Source organism: Eublepharis macularius, chromosome 7, assembly GCF_028583425.1.
Source record: "Eublepharis macularius isolate TG4126 chromosome 7, MPM_Emac_v1.0, whole genome shotgun sequence".
NCBI lineage: Eukaryota > Metazoa > Chordata > Lepidosauria > Squamata > Eublepharidae > Eublepharis > Eublepharis macularius.
In genome coordinates, this window is record NC_072796.1 from 117,407,857 (window position 1) to 117,422,528 (window position 14,672).

Consider the following 14,672-nt stretch of genomic DNA (forward strand, 5'->3'; position numbering starts at 1 on the left):
TCAGGTTGCAACTGGCTACAGGAGCCATTTAACCAGAGATGCCTGGAAGTGAACCGGGGATAATCTGCATGCAAAGCAGATGCTCACTACTGAGCCACAACCACCCCCTGCCCACCCCCTGGTCAGTGGAAAAAACAAAGACTTTAAAAAAAACCTTATTTTATTTCTAAAATGCCTGTAGATCTTCATCTGAAACTTGTATACAATCCAATCTGATCGCCACATTTATACATAATTAGATTGGCTTAGCTTCAATTAAAAAGATGTCTGAGAAAAGCTGATGTTCATACTCCCCATCATTTGTCCAATGAACCATTTAAGAAGAAATGGAACATAAAATAAAAAAGTAGTTCTGCAAGCTGCAAGTTATAATTTAATCAGTTGGGTCATTTTCTAGGTTTTTTTTAAAAAACTGGGATTGATTTTACTTAGTAGGATAGAGTTTGGAGCGGAAAGACTGACTACTTCTAGCCTGCTATTATTAAAGAGTTTTAGTGTGTATATATCGGAAAAAATAGCAAATGAACCATTCTGTACATGAAGATTCTGCCTGTTGGAAAAGGTTGAGATATAAAAGAAGAAGAAACATTTCTCGCAACACCATTAGAAGGCTTCCCACAAATATAGCACATATCGAAAATTAAAGCAGAAAACTTTTATCCTTCTTAAGTACAGGCAAATTCAAACATACAATTGGTCATGCTTTTAAAAAAGGAACATGCAGTATGTTGCTTTTGCACCAATATGTCATTGTACTTTCTTACTCCTTTATACAGTCATTATTTTGAGCTGATGTTGATTGCAGAGAGATCAACAGGATAGATTTGGCATTTAAGTCTCAGTGTTTACTTTTATTATAAACAGGATTTTTGTTGTGAGAACAAACAATCTCTCATTTGTTGCTTGAAACCCCAAAACTGGATCATGGGCTTCCAGAGTTGCTACCAACTGCTTAGCAACCTGCCCTACTTGTCTTCCTTCCTTTCTGTTGTAGAGGACAGTGGAAAGAGGAGTCGGTTGCCGATAGATAAACACTCGCCTCAGGCACTCACAGAGGGCAGAATAGGAATGGTTTGGGGCACAGGCCATGAATTTCTTGTCTTGCTTGGATGCTTGCACATAACCTACAAAAGCACGGAGGCAATAATAATAGGTATAGTTATCTTAAACATGCTGTAAGCTTGAAATTGGGAAATAAAACGACTGCTATAACGAGTGGCTGCAGAAGTCTATCTTTTCAGTTCAGGTTTTGCATGCCTCTTCCATGCCTTTGCATCCTCAGGACTAAACTATGGTAATGCAATCCACTTGGGATCGCTCTTTGAGACTGTTCATAAACTGCAGGGAGATAACAGTATGTGATAGCCACATTTCTGACTAGGGAGATAATTGGGAGAATATTACACCAGTGCTCCAAGGTATCCATTGGCTCTCTGTAGTGCTTTCTTATTTACCATGGCTGTAATCAAAGGCAAGAGAGGAACAACATGCTTACAACTACAGTAAAAAAAAAAGAGAGACCAAGCAGCTAAGTCAAAGAAATATACAGTAAAGTGATACACAAACATAACACTATTGACTAAACGTATCTAGAAAATACAAGCTGTTGAATTATAGCTAAAGAATAGACCAAACTTTCTGTAATTATCTGAGCACACTCAAATGCTGAGTTCTATCTTCCCAACTCTCTCTGTAAGTGGTACTTTGGGGACTGCCTTGTTCTTCAAGTTCCTACATGAGCTTTGAGATCAATCAAGAACACATTTTTGTGATCTCTTCATTTGAGCTGTTCAGAGATCAAATCAACACATCACTCTACATTATTGATTGCTAATTATGGCACACTTCAAAATAGTCCATGAAATTATTAAAAACAAAGCTATTTTATCTGTCACTTAAAAATCAAGAAGGATCAGCCAACTAACTGCCAGCAACTTTTCAATTAGATGATGCATGGTAGTTTGACCTGCCTAATATTTTGACAACAATGAAACTTGCACAGTATATAATGTGCTGGAAGAGTTTATGAATTACTTCTGATTTAATTTGGAGCTCATGCTCAACAGTGGTCTAAAATACTTTGCACTGAGGGTATAACTGAGTAGAATAATTTATTCAGTGTTCTCCTAAAGCATTCCTGCATAAAACTAATCTCTGGTTGATCTGGAAGAAAACTGGGCTTGATGAAAGAATGAAATAGCTAATATACTGATCTTCTCTATTGTCACATAAAGTTATTTATTATTCCCCCAAATTAAATTCATTTTCATTCAGAACTGCTGTAATAGTCAATCAAGTTTCAATCAGGATATACTGATATGAATGAACGATCTGAAATGAGAAAGATTTAAAGAGAAATGTTGCAAAGCCCTGCTCCCGTACCTATGGCATGGAACGTAGAAATGTGCTCCCACATGTCCTGCCGATCTGGGTATGGCTGCCAGAGAAGAGCGTCAACATCATGGCGCAAGCAGAAACAAGGCATTTCCTTAGGATCTACCACTGCTGAGAAGAGATACTGGTTGCTCCCAAGATTTACCTATACAACAAACATCATTAAAAAAGAACATTTAAAATGTTTTACTATCAATTCTGATTGCTGCTACAGATTTAAACGTACAAGTGGCAACCGAGAGATAATGCAAATACAAATATCTAATCTCTTAAGGATAATGCCTCATTCTATGCTGAAGTGACCAAATTTCAGGTCTAAATATCCATGAGCGTTAGAGAACCTATCAGTAATTTGATTTTTTGCAATGGTACATTCAAGACTGTATCTTCATAGGTATGATGATATTCAAATGCTCTATGTATGAATTTAAGATCAATGCACCTTCCTGATATGCCTTCCCAAGACTAGAACTCCATATATTAAATGATTGGTGGGTTTTCTCTATTTTCCTCATACATATAAATGCCGTTAGCACCTTACAAAGGCCTACTGCATAATGCTAATATGTGCAATAATAACAGAAAGTAAATGTACCAAAATATTAGTATTACTGGCTTGCATCCTACTGATCTGCTCAATACAGCAAAGTCTGAACGTTTCCTCCAGCCTAATATCTGCTTGGTTCACACCAAATGACCCAATTGCCTATCAAAGCAGACTGGGACCCAACAGAAGCACATAGGAAAATAGTCACAAAACAAAAGACTGATAGTCTCCTGTGTGCTACAATAAGTCACTTAGTATTCAAATGATCCACGTTTTATAAACCTTAAAGTGCCATGTGCTCCAACAGTAAACACTATATTCAGTAATACCATTTCAATGTAATATCCAAACCTCTCTTGTAAGCATCACACACCACACCACATCCAAATCCTAAAATCTATATAAATACCTCCAGTACATGGTTAACTATATATAGACAATTAATAAATATCACAGTAATCAATACATGTTCATCATTCATGAAATGATTATGCTAGAATAAATATGCAAGTATATCCAATAGCCAATCTATGGGGGAGTCCAATGATGGAATTCCTATGTCAAATAAATGTTGTTCCTCACGTAGACTCCAAATGCTCTGGATCGGTCGTATAGGTGACTCCCATGCATCTACTCGTAAGTAAAAGTACTTCAGTCCTGGCTGGTTATTCAAGTGTGAATAAATGCTTGTAATGCCTTTGCCAATGTATTCTCCTTTCACAGGGATACGTTAAAGCGCTGGAAGAATCACCATCCTCTGGGCAGCACTCCACCATCTACACCCCCCCTCCACAGGTGGAATGAAATCGGAGTACCGTCCCCCCGACAGGTTGCTAGCTTGACTCCTGTTTCATCAATCTACTTCATCATGGAAGTCGCATATTGTGATCATTCAGCACAGTATTGTGATCATTCACGTAACATTCTAATGACCTATTGCCACAATTTCTTTTTTTAAAAAATGTCCCCTGCTCTTCTATTAGCAATACAAAGGGCTAGAGTCTTGCTGTTTTTAAAAATGGAGGTTGGGGGAATTCAGAGATTGCAGCACTAGATTACTAGAACAGGTGCAATAGGAATTACCAATTTTTCTGAGGATGGCTCTCCAGTAGTGCATGAGGGAAATGACAGCCACAGCTACATGGAAAGCTGATTGCACTGTACTGCACTGTTCGGAAGGAATACACCGAAACAACCTGCCAACAGCAGTGAATACATTGACCAAACAGACAACAAGTTCAGCAACAGGCAGCTTCCTGTTCACCAGTCACATAGAGGACATGAGCCAAACCAGCAGGTATCTGTGCATTGCTGTTGGGGACCAATGTTACAGCGGGCAATAAAAGTCAAAAAATTATGCAAGGCAATCTCAGTTTCTTGATCCTGGCCTTTCAAGAGATTTCAAGAATACTAGTATCGTTTAAAAAGATTAACTGCTTTAGAACACTTTCTGGTTTTATATTTTAGATTTATGCGTCCCGTTCTTAGTATACTCCTATTACTTAGCTTTAGCTTACTGTTTTTGGCATGAAAGCAGTCAGTGTGAGATTATAAAAGTTTCAGTGGAACAGCCAATAAAACTAAAGGCTGTCTTTTCCAAAGAAATGATTCATTAGGGAAACTTCAGTTTCTATCATATCACTGAACAGCACACTGGATTTACTGACTATATTTCATGCACTATCTGCAATAATTATGTTGCTGCCAGCTTATTAAATCATATTCTGACTTTTAAATCAATAATGCCTGAATCAATACGCCCCCCTTAATTTATAATCTAACAGTGTTACAGGAATCCCAGGATTGTAGGCGAAAGTAAAGTTTCTGTGATCACCAAAACCATTTGATGCAGATTCTATGTTCTCTTCCATCTATCACCGAAGCCCAGACACATGGAAACTATACACTTCCTACAGAAGAGTTAAAAACCAAGGAAGGGTATTTATTAGTGGTGTTCCTGTGACAGAACGGGCTTTTAAATGAAAGGTTTACTACGTGCAGCACCCAGAGAGTGGAAGGGAAAGGGTTAAATCACTGCCTGAAGGGAGAATGATTGACAGGCTGCTCCCCTCTCAGAAGAATAATTCCTGCCCAGTGTCTAAAAAGGAGGTTTTGTAGTTGTCTAGCATTCAGTAGTGAATGCTAGACAACTACAACAGTATCACCAAACTTCAAGCCTTACTTTTTGCCAAGAAAAGGCAGGAGTAGGGGAGGGGACAGGCCACTTTGCAGGGCTGTTTCGGCCTTTGAAGGAGGATTCATCGGGCCAGGCCCAGCAGCATCCACTAGGCAACTTGAAACCATCAATCTGCATGACTAACCCAGCTGCTGGCTATTGTTCAACAGCAGCCACCTGACAAAAGCTACTGTGGTATAGTGGTTACAGTTTCAGACCAGGATCTAGGAGACCCAAGTTTGAATCCCTGTGCTGCCATGGAAGCTCACTGGGTAACTTTGGGCCAGTTACACATTTGCAGCCTAACCTACCTCATAGGGTTGTTGTGAGGACAAAGTGGAGAATGATGTAAGCTGCTTGTGGAGAAAGGTGGGGTATCAATGAATTAAGTGAATAATAACTATAGCTGTAGATGACAGGACAGGTACAGGGTTGGTTAGTTGGTGGGCAGGAAGGAGAAAATGAAGCAGGGAAAGATGAGGATATGGGGGTTGCCAGGAGAAAGAAAAAAGGAAATAGTGTGGGAGTGGGTTACAGGACCAAGTGAAGTCTCCCCAGTTCTCGAAGGTTCTCCACCAAGCAACTTGGCCTGGAAGCCAGCACCACACAGAGTTTTCCCAGGAAAAGGGAAGGAGGGGAAGTTGAAGGTAGGGGCTAGATAAACATAGATTGGCTGCTGGGTGGGAAGGAGATAAGGAAGCAGGAAAAGAAAAGAGGTTATGAGGACTTTCAGAAGAGAAAGAGGAAATAGTGGGAGAGGGGAAAATGAGATACCCCCAAGTCTTTGTGGGGCCACTACTTGTAATTATAATATTTGTATTTGCCTCGTTATAAACATTAGAAACTTGCACTGTGTTCTGGTTTCTTATTCCCTCTGGTGCATTTTTTTACCTTTGTTCTTTCCAACTGGAAGAAAGTGCCTCTTAATGTGATTATCAGGGATGTCGCTACAATTTATCTTGTGGAAAATCTGGCAATGAGCATGTATACGACTTTAAGAGATTATTAGAACTTTCATTCAAACTTGCACTTTGGAAACACAAATGCCCTGCAACTATGATTTTTTTATTTTAAAAATGAAAATGTCTGAAGTCAGATATAAAACAAAAACAAGAGCTAGTCTGGTGCACAAGGCGCTTGAATCTTCCATCAAATGACGAGTGTATCAGGACAACAGCTATCATTCCAGAATGCCGACTGAGTGGAGGGGTCACTTGCTGCTGATCATTTTTAGAATTCCCCACTATTCTTTGGGCGGAGGCAAGACATCAAGCTCCCCCTCTGTGAGAAAGCCTTTAAACACTGTGTTCTTCTAAGTATTTATTTGACTTAAGATTCATTTCTCAGTCTCCACATGGCTTCACTGAACCCTCCAGGCAGCTCAAAACTGTGTGTGAAAAACCGATACATTAAAGACATTAAAATCTGAAACCTTAATCAGAATAGAACACCACAAATAACCAGCAGTAGACACTGCAAAATAAAACTGTGCATTCTTCCCAAATAATATTTGAATAGGAAAATTCTTTTGTTGGGGTGAGGGGAGTGGGGGGGAGACTGCTCTGCCAAGGAAATGCGGCAGGGGCAAACCCCAACACCCAGTCGCTGTTGTTTCCAAGCATCTTAAACGACTAGCTAATTTTTTTTTTTGTCATGCCAGTAGTAGCTTATTTATTTTACTTATTTTATTCAACGTATACCCCGTCCTTCCTGCAAGCAGGCTCAGGGCGGCTTCCAACAAAATATACTACTAAAATACAATAAAAACATTATTAACACATGAATCCAGCTAGCGTAAAATTCAGGTGCCACCAGACAAATCAGGCTACTACAGGATCACCATTAACCATGGGCACCACCATGATGTTCATCATAAGGATTATTTATACCATACTTATATCCCCAATGTAGATTCGAAGTGGCTTCCACCAATCCCCCTTCTCCATTTTATCTTCACAACAACCCTGCTGATGCAGGTTAGACTGAGAGGGCACGACTGGCCAGCAAGCCTCCATGGCAGAGTGAGGATTCAGACCTGCGTCTCCCAGATCCCAGCATTAGAATTCTTTTGACTAGTTTTAATCAAATGCTGTAAACTCCACGAAGTATATATTTATGTAGGATTGCCAGGCAGTGCCTGGCAACTGGTGGGAGGGCTGAGGGAGGGGATACAGGGGGGCTGCAATGCCACCACCTGCAGCATCATGTCACTTCTGGTTAAAAAAAATAATCATTGGACACTCTATAGTTTCAACATAGTTTAACACTGACAGTCCTATGCTGTCTTTCTAAACTTTGTTTTTACTCATTTTATTATTGTTATCTGATTTATATTATAAGCCACCTTGAGTTCGTGCAAGGTAGAAAGACAGCTAATAAATGTTATAAATAAATACTTTCCAGAAATTGCTAGAGATCCACATGTCACGTCCAGTCTTTTACCGGAAGTAATGCTGCATGCAACACTGTTTTTTTTAAAAAAAAAACAAAAACAAAATCTCCCGCCTCCTCTCTGAGTGGCAGCAGGTAAGAGCAGGGAATCCCCCGCCCCTATTGGGGGAATAGGACCTGTTTTTAATTGTAAATTAGAAACAAGACAGGAAGCTACAGTAGACAAACAGCACTTTCCGACCAGATGCTGGCTAGCCATTGCTAAACAGCAGAACCTGGACTAGGAATTAGGTAATGGTACATGCTGATGATAGTTTTCTACGGCCTGATTCAACAATACAATACAGGTAAGCAAGAACACCACAGCCAATGCAACGCTGTACCTGTCTAGTGTCTCCTGAAAATACATGAGGGTTGTATTTCTTACTTCACTTGCACTTTCTTTTTTTGGGGGGGGGGATAGAATGCAGGGGGAAGTGGCTCTCGAAGGGTTCCTCTTACGGCGCTGTCACCAGTACAGTAGTCAACAATATTGCCAAAGTACAGCCAGTTACCAATAGAGTTTGCTTTCTGTAATCAAAAAGAAGCACCCAGGATAAAAAAACCCAAAGCTCAGACATCTTTACATTTGACCAAACCCATTTAACATATTGGGATCAAAGAATACCCTCAGGAGTTCAGTGAGAGAACTCTGATGCAGGGGACCAGTCTGGAGAGATGCATGAAGACCCCCTGCTGACAACCTGGAGAACCACATGGAAGTTTTACCATGGGTTATAAAAAAAATAGCCCAAACATCGAAACGTTGGAAATTATTAACTTCAGATTTGTTTTTTGACACTTGGTGGCAGTTTGCTAGTTGTCTAATAAATAAATACATTTTGCTTCTGCCATAAAAAACAGAAGCAGTAGTCTTGCTTCTCATGGTGATTTTCAATGTTCCCTACCCAGAACACGCAAACCAGGCCCTTCCAAGACTGCACAGGTAGTTTCTTTCCCAAGAAACAGAGGAAAAGAGGAGAAATGGCTCAGGAAAGGCCACTGCATAATGAGACACTGTCACGGAGCACTCAGCAGACAAGAAGCTATAGACTGGCAAGGAAGGCGGAAAATGGGAGGGAGACGTCTATCCTTCCTACAACTTCAGTGGCTCTTCCTCTAACAGAACTGCCTCCAAGTCTAAAGTTGGATACATGCCAGTAGGAATAGGAAAGGGTTTTCGCCCCAGTTTACTGGGCCTGTGCATGTTTGCATTAGAATTTACCAACCCAAACACTGGCTGCATACTTCTGGTAACCAATTAATTTTAACGCACATAAAAGTCCCTTGAGATAGAATTCATGAGCTTTGCATTTATAGTCTGAAAAAAAGGCGAAACAATTACATTTTTCCCTGGTTGGAGTGCTTTGAAAAACAAAAAGAATATGAAAGCTGGATTACTAATGCATCTATCATTATTATTCAAACGACAGAGAATGAAATATAAAAGACTACTAATTAAAGCTATTTTCCTTACTCACCAACTAAACTGACATACAGCATGGACATTTTCTGAACTATTCAAGAAATATTCCCTTTACACTGGCTGGCTGTTTCAAAACGATACATCGGTATATGGTACAAGTTAAATACAGAAAGACACAACAGTACAAACTGGGACAAGAATCAACCCACAAACGGAACAGATTCACTCATGTAGGCTCCATAACAGAAAATAATGTGCACTTCCATGTAAAGGACCATTACTCAATCAACAGGCACGGGCCATCTTTAATCTCTACCTGGTGTCAACAGGAGCAGATCATGTGTTGTAACAATTTGCTATCTGCACAGCAGTATATACAGAATTCCAGCATGAAGGACTTGTGCTGGGGTTACATGTTAATTTCAAAGTAAAAAGCAGGTTGTTTTGAGTAGGGGCTGCCTATTTGTAACACCTCTCTCTAGTGCCTTGCATTAGGCTGCTTTTGAACATAAGGAGAGATCAAAGCACAAGGGAGGAACTCTAAAAAGATCTAAACTTCAGTAACTCTTGAGATGGCAACGGTTCAGCCGTAAAGCCCATCCCCATTGAAGTGCTGTATCAGTTTGTCTTCATCTGATCTTCATTCTTCACTGGCAAAGGGCATGCGATTAAGCACTGGGGGACATACTAAGGCAAGTGGCGCAAGCTTTAAAGAGATGAAGTCTACTTGGGAGTAGAGGTGGGCACGAACTGGGAAAAAAACGAACCATGTGATTCATGGTTTGTCTGGTTTCACGAACCACAAACTTTCACGAATTTGCCTCAGTTCACGAACTGGTTTGTGGTTCGTGGGGTTTAAATGCCCCTTTCCGTATTGTTGCAAAGTGGCACAGAAAGGGGCATTTCACCCCTCTGGCTTGGATTAGCTGCTTATCGGGGAGATCCCCGACAAGCAGCTGATCAAGTGTTGAAATGCCCCTTTCCTTGCTGCTTTACAGCAGCACAGAAAGGGGCATTTTACCCCGGCAGGCATGGATGAGCTGCTTGTCGGAGATCCCTGACAAGCAGCTGATTCAGGTTTTAAATGCCCCTTTCCCTGCTGCTGCTGCTGCTGCTGCGTGCTGGCTGTTCTGTTTCCCATGTTTGCAGGAGTTTGCTTATTCCCTGCTGGTTTTAAAAGCCAAGAAAGGGCTAAATGACTGGCTTTCCCTTCCTCCTTTGGGGCATGCACAAACTCTCTTTTTCTTTTTTCAAAGGCAAGAAAATGTTGCAATGTTGTAACATGGCAACATTGCAACATTATAACATTACTGCACTTTCCTCCTGGCTTTAAAAGCCAGGAAAGGATTAAATAGCTGATTTTCCCTCGCTCCCAGGCATATTTCAGGCTTTGCCAAAGGGAATAAAAACCAAGTGTTTTGCACAGCCCTTTGGAAACACAGTGGCAGGGAACTACTGCTAGCTTCCCTGCCACTTTGTTTCCAAAGGGCTGTACAAAATGCTTGGTCTTTATTCCCTTTGGAAAAGCCTGAAATATGCTTGGGAGGGAGGGAAAAGCAGCTATTTAATTCTTTCTTGGCTTTTAAAACCAGGAGAAAAGTGCAGTAATGTTACAATGTTGCAACATTGCAACACTTCCTTGCCTTAAAAAAAAAGGAGTGTGTGCATACCCCAAAAGAGGAAGGGAAAAAACAGCCATTTAGCCCTTTCCTGGCTTTTAAAGCCAGCCGGGAATAAGCAAATTCCTGCAAACATGGGAAGCAGAACAGCCGGCATGCAGCAGCAGGGAAAGGGGCATTTAAACCCCAAATCAGCTGCTTGTCGGGGACCTCCTGGACAAGCAGCTGATCCAAGCCCATCTCCGGTTGCCTAGGAAACCGATTTATTGGTGCCAGGCTGTCTGCAGTGACGAGCCAAAAACAGGTTCATCAGAAATGGGCTCTGACGAACTGCTGGTTTGCGAACCACGAACCAGCCCAGTTCATGACAAACTTTGGTTCGTATTTCAGTTCATGCCCATCTCTACTTGGGAGCCCACTGCTAATGCTTTAAACAAAACAAAAAGGTTGCAGAGTTGCCTTCAAACTGAGAGTGCACACTAGGATCCACCAAGCTGAATCCTGCCACATGTGCCTTCAATGGCCCTGACAAAACCAAAAACTCTGATGTGGCTGTGATTGGCTAGGTTATAAGTAGGCTAGTTTTAAACTAACATCTGGAGGAAGGTCATACATGCATGCTGAAGTGTACTTGATGTGGGAAAAGTTGGTTCTTTGGGGGGGGGGGTCACAGACCAAATAGCTTACATTCTCCAAGTGGAGATAGAAGTGACATTCAGAGTGAGCACACAGCAGCTAACTAGAGCAAATAAAAATACTAAGACACAACAGGAAAACATTACGTGACAAAAAGATATTTAGAATGAGATCATCTATAATACTGATAAACTAAGATGGATGTACTAGAGCACCTGTTTCTGAATACAAATATGGTAGATATAGCAGAAATCTGAAAGAACATAAAGAGGATACTGTTATCCCTGCTATGAAAAATAAATTGTAACGGAAGCTATTGCAGTATGTCAAAATGAGAGATGACAAAAACACAGAAATCTTCAAGGAAATCACCATGGTGTATCCAATCACTCTGGTCCTCTGATGATGGAGCTTTCCATTTGGAACAGGCTTCTTATGCTGGTGGAAAGTTCCACTGTGTTAAGACTACGAGAGTTGTTGAAGGCAACCCTACGTTTATATGGGATACAAACCCTGCATATTGAGACTTGGAACAAACTTTTATGTTATCTTGCATTGCTATTAGTTGGAAGTTGTATATATACAGTGGCTTGTTTTTAATTATAGAATTATAGAGTTGGAAGGGTCATCTGTTTAACTGATGTACTGAGATTTAAGATTTATATTGTAGATTTCTTGTCTTGTGTACTTAAGTAGAAAGGTAGAGTATTAATGTCCTACATAAGTGAATGATAGGAAGCAAAGAGATTGTCTGGAAGGAATAATGAGGTAGATATGTGTTGGCATGCCCACACATGCACACCCTGCCCCAAGTCTTAAGGAACGTTGAACCTGTGTATTTACTGGCTAGCTTTCACATACCCCTTTCCCCAGTGCAGATGGAAAGAAAGACAACACTAATAAGCACTTTTAATAATAAAGTAGTGCGTGAAGAGACAAAGCAGTAAAGTAGAGGCGTATGTAAGTACATGTCAGTCAATAAATGCCGTCGGTGACAACTGCAATCCTAGTGAAAGCATTCCCTTGATTTAGTCATAGTATGCCATCCTCTTTGAGCTCTGTTGGGGGCCCAACTAAGGGATGAGAGTGTGTTCAAAGTTCTGATGGAGACGGAATGGAAAGCAAGGGCCAGAAGAGATGAGGAGAGTGGAAGCGAACAGAAAAAAGAGCCCATGACAACTCCAGGGACTAGTGCTACAGGCTAAGCTTACGGAGATTACAGGAGGAATATAGGACAGAGAGAATGCCTATCTTCCTGGGAGCCAGAGTTGGTACATGGAAGTCTGGCTACAGAGCACTGAGAGGTTACAAGTGCAAGAGAGAAAGAGCGTCTAAGCGGCTTGCACTTTTTGGACAGGGCTAGAGCAGAGCAAGGGGAAGAGGGCTAGTGTTTTATGTAGGGCAGAGTGGGGGGCACATGGAGGACCTGAAAAGAACCTCCAAGGAGGCCAGGTTGGGCAAAGGCAAGATGTTTAAGGCAGGGAAATAGTTTAGTGAGTATTCTGCCTGATCCTGAAAGCCATGCATTGGTGGCAAAAGAGAGGTCTGAATTTTACTCCATTTTTTTGGGCTTTTTTTTGGAAGGGGGGGGGGTCCCATTATGATTTTGGGAGTCTAGCTTTACCTTATCTAAGGGATGTGCTGGTACTCAGCTAGTTAGGGCAGAAAATGTGTCTGCTTTTATGATTAAATCATACCATTCTATCAGATGTCCAAGGAACTGGGTTGTAAAATCCTTAAGAGTTTGCTAATGTTTGCACTCTTTGTCAGTATAGAAGTACTGGCTGTTCTTCTGTAGCTGATTTTCTAAATAATCTTGATTAGTGAGGAATTCTGCGCCCAAGTTAAAGCTTTTAGCAAGGGGACCCTAGTTGTCTTACTTTGAGGAAACCAGGTTTTAATTGACATTTTAGATCTTTGTCATACTTTGAGTTTCATTAAAGACGGATTCTCCCTCCCCTGGGTTTGGCTCTAAAGGATCTGTGGTCGAAGAGGAGGGTGTCCTTGCATTGCTCTTCCCCAAATAAGGCACCAGAGTCTCCTGAGTTTTTAGGGTAACAAAGGTATACAGCCTAACCCCAACTCCTAACTATACAGAAGGTAGAATTCCAGGCAGCCCAAAGTGTATGAAAAGTTATTAGGGGAAAACCCCCAAGAACCTTTGGTCATCCATTGAAAGTGAATGTCAGAAGTTCAAGAGAACATACTGCTAAACAGCATGAAATTTATTAGCTCCATGATGTCATGAAAGCAATAGGTAGTTTTTTAAAAAAAGAACAGACAAATTTGAAAAAGGTTGACATGTCAAGATGACTCATAAAGGATACTTAGAGGCAGATTACTTATGCCACTAAATGTTGAAAATAAGTGATAGGAGTCACCTGACAAGTAGGGCAAGCAGAAAGATAAAAGGAGCAATCCCAAGTAGGTCTACCTGGAAGTAATTCCTATTTTATTCAATGGAACTTACTCCCAGCAAAGTAGTTTTAGGATTGCAGCCAAAATGTCTAGCTGGCCAAATCGAGAGGGAGATGAGATGAATTTCTGGACGGATCTAGGAAGGCAGTTCATGTGCTCTCTTTTCACAAATACGTATTTTATTACTCCAGTGCAGTAATGGATATGCCTGAAGCAAACCATGCCACAATCTTACAGGGCACTGGAACATGTTTGATAATATTTTATGTATCTCATTTATTTATACTCTGTTCTTCTCTCAGTGGAGGCCTAAGTGTACTTCCCTCCTCTATTTTATCCTCAGAACCACCACCCAGTGAGGTAGGTTAGTCTGAGAGTGTGTGACTGGCCCAAGGTCACCCAGCAAAATTCCATGTCAGAGTGGGGATTCAAACCTGGATCTCTCAGCTCCTAGGCCAACACTCTAAACTGTCTATCATGCAGGGAAAACTCTCATAATGGTGATTTCTAATTTTTGTCACGTTATTTGAAAGAACATTTTTCATGGATCACCTTGAAGAATCCAAAAAAACCAAAATCAGTTCTTAGGGCTAACAGAGAAATATGGTCTTTTGATTCCCAGGGATGTTTCAAAGTAAACAAGAGAAGTATCCTAATTATTGTACCAGCGTCTTGCCCATCGTGTTTTCGAGAAGCCAAAGGTAACAGAAATCGTAAGTCATTTTAGAATCCTACTTAGAAGAGTCCTATTTATGCTCTTCTAAAAATGTGACAAACAGGTATTAAAGAACAAAAGCCACTGGCATTGAGCTCATCTAACTGGCAATTATCTGATCCCAGTGTATAAAAAGGAGCCTGCACCTCTCATGAACTGCCTGTTATGTATCCAGTGCCTTTCTGTTCCTGTCACTGGTAATTATCTTTCCAAATAATGTTTCTGGATGATGAATGGCAGGAACCTTTTGATTTAGATGCAAACAAGATGAGTTGTTATTCTCACAACTACTTAATAAAAAAGGAGGTGAT

General features: G+C 40.8%; 1 protein-coding gene across 1 annotated transcript in view; it reads right to left on the reverse strand.

The window, feature by feature from the left end:
• Positions 1 to 476: 476 nt before the first annotated feature.
• The window catches only part of NUDCD1 (NudC domain containing 1), a 69,988-nt gene continuing 55,792 nt past the window's right edge, over positions 477 to 14,672 (reverse strand). Inside the window, exons 9-10 of the mRNA XM_054985770.1 lie at positions 2,383 to 2,539; positions 477 to 1,124 (exon numbers count right to left, since the gene is read on the reverse strand). Of these exons, the coding sequence (XP_054841745.1) occupies positions 832 to 1,124; positions 2,383 to 2,539 (450 nt within the window). The 3' untranslated portion in view covers positions 477 to 831. The remainder of the gene's footprint in view (positions 1,125 to 2,382; positions 2,540 to 14,672) is intronic.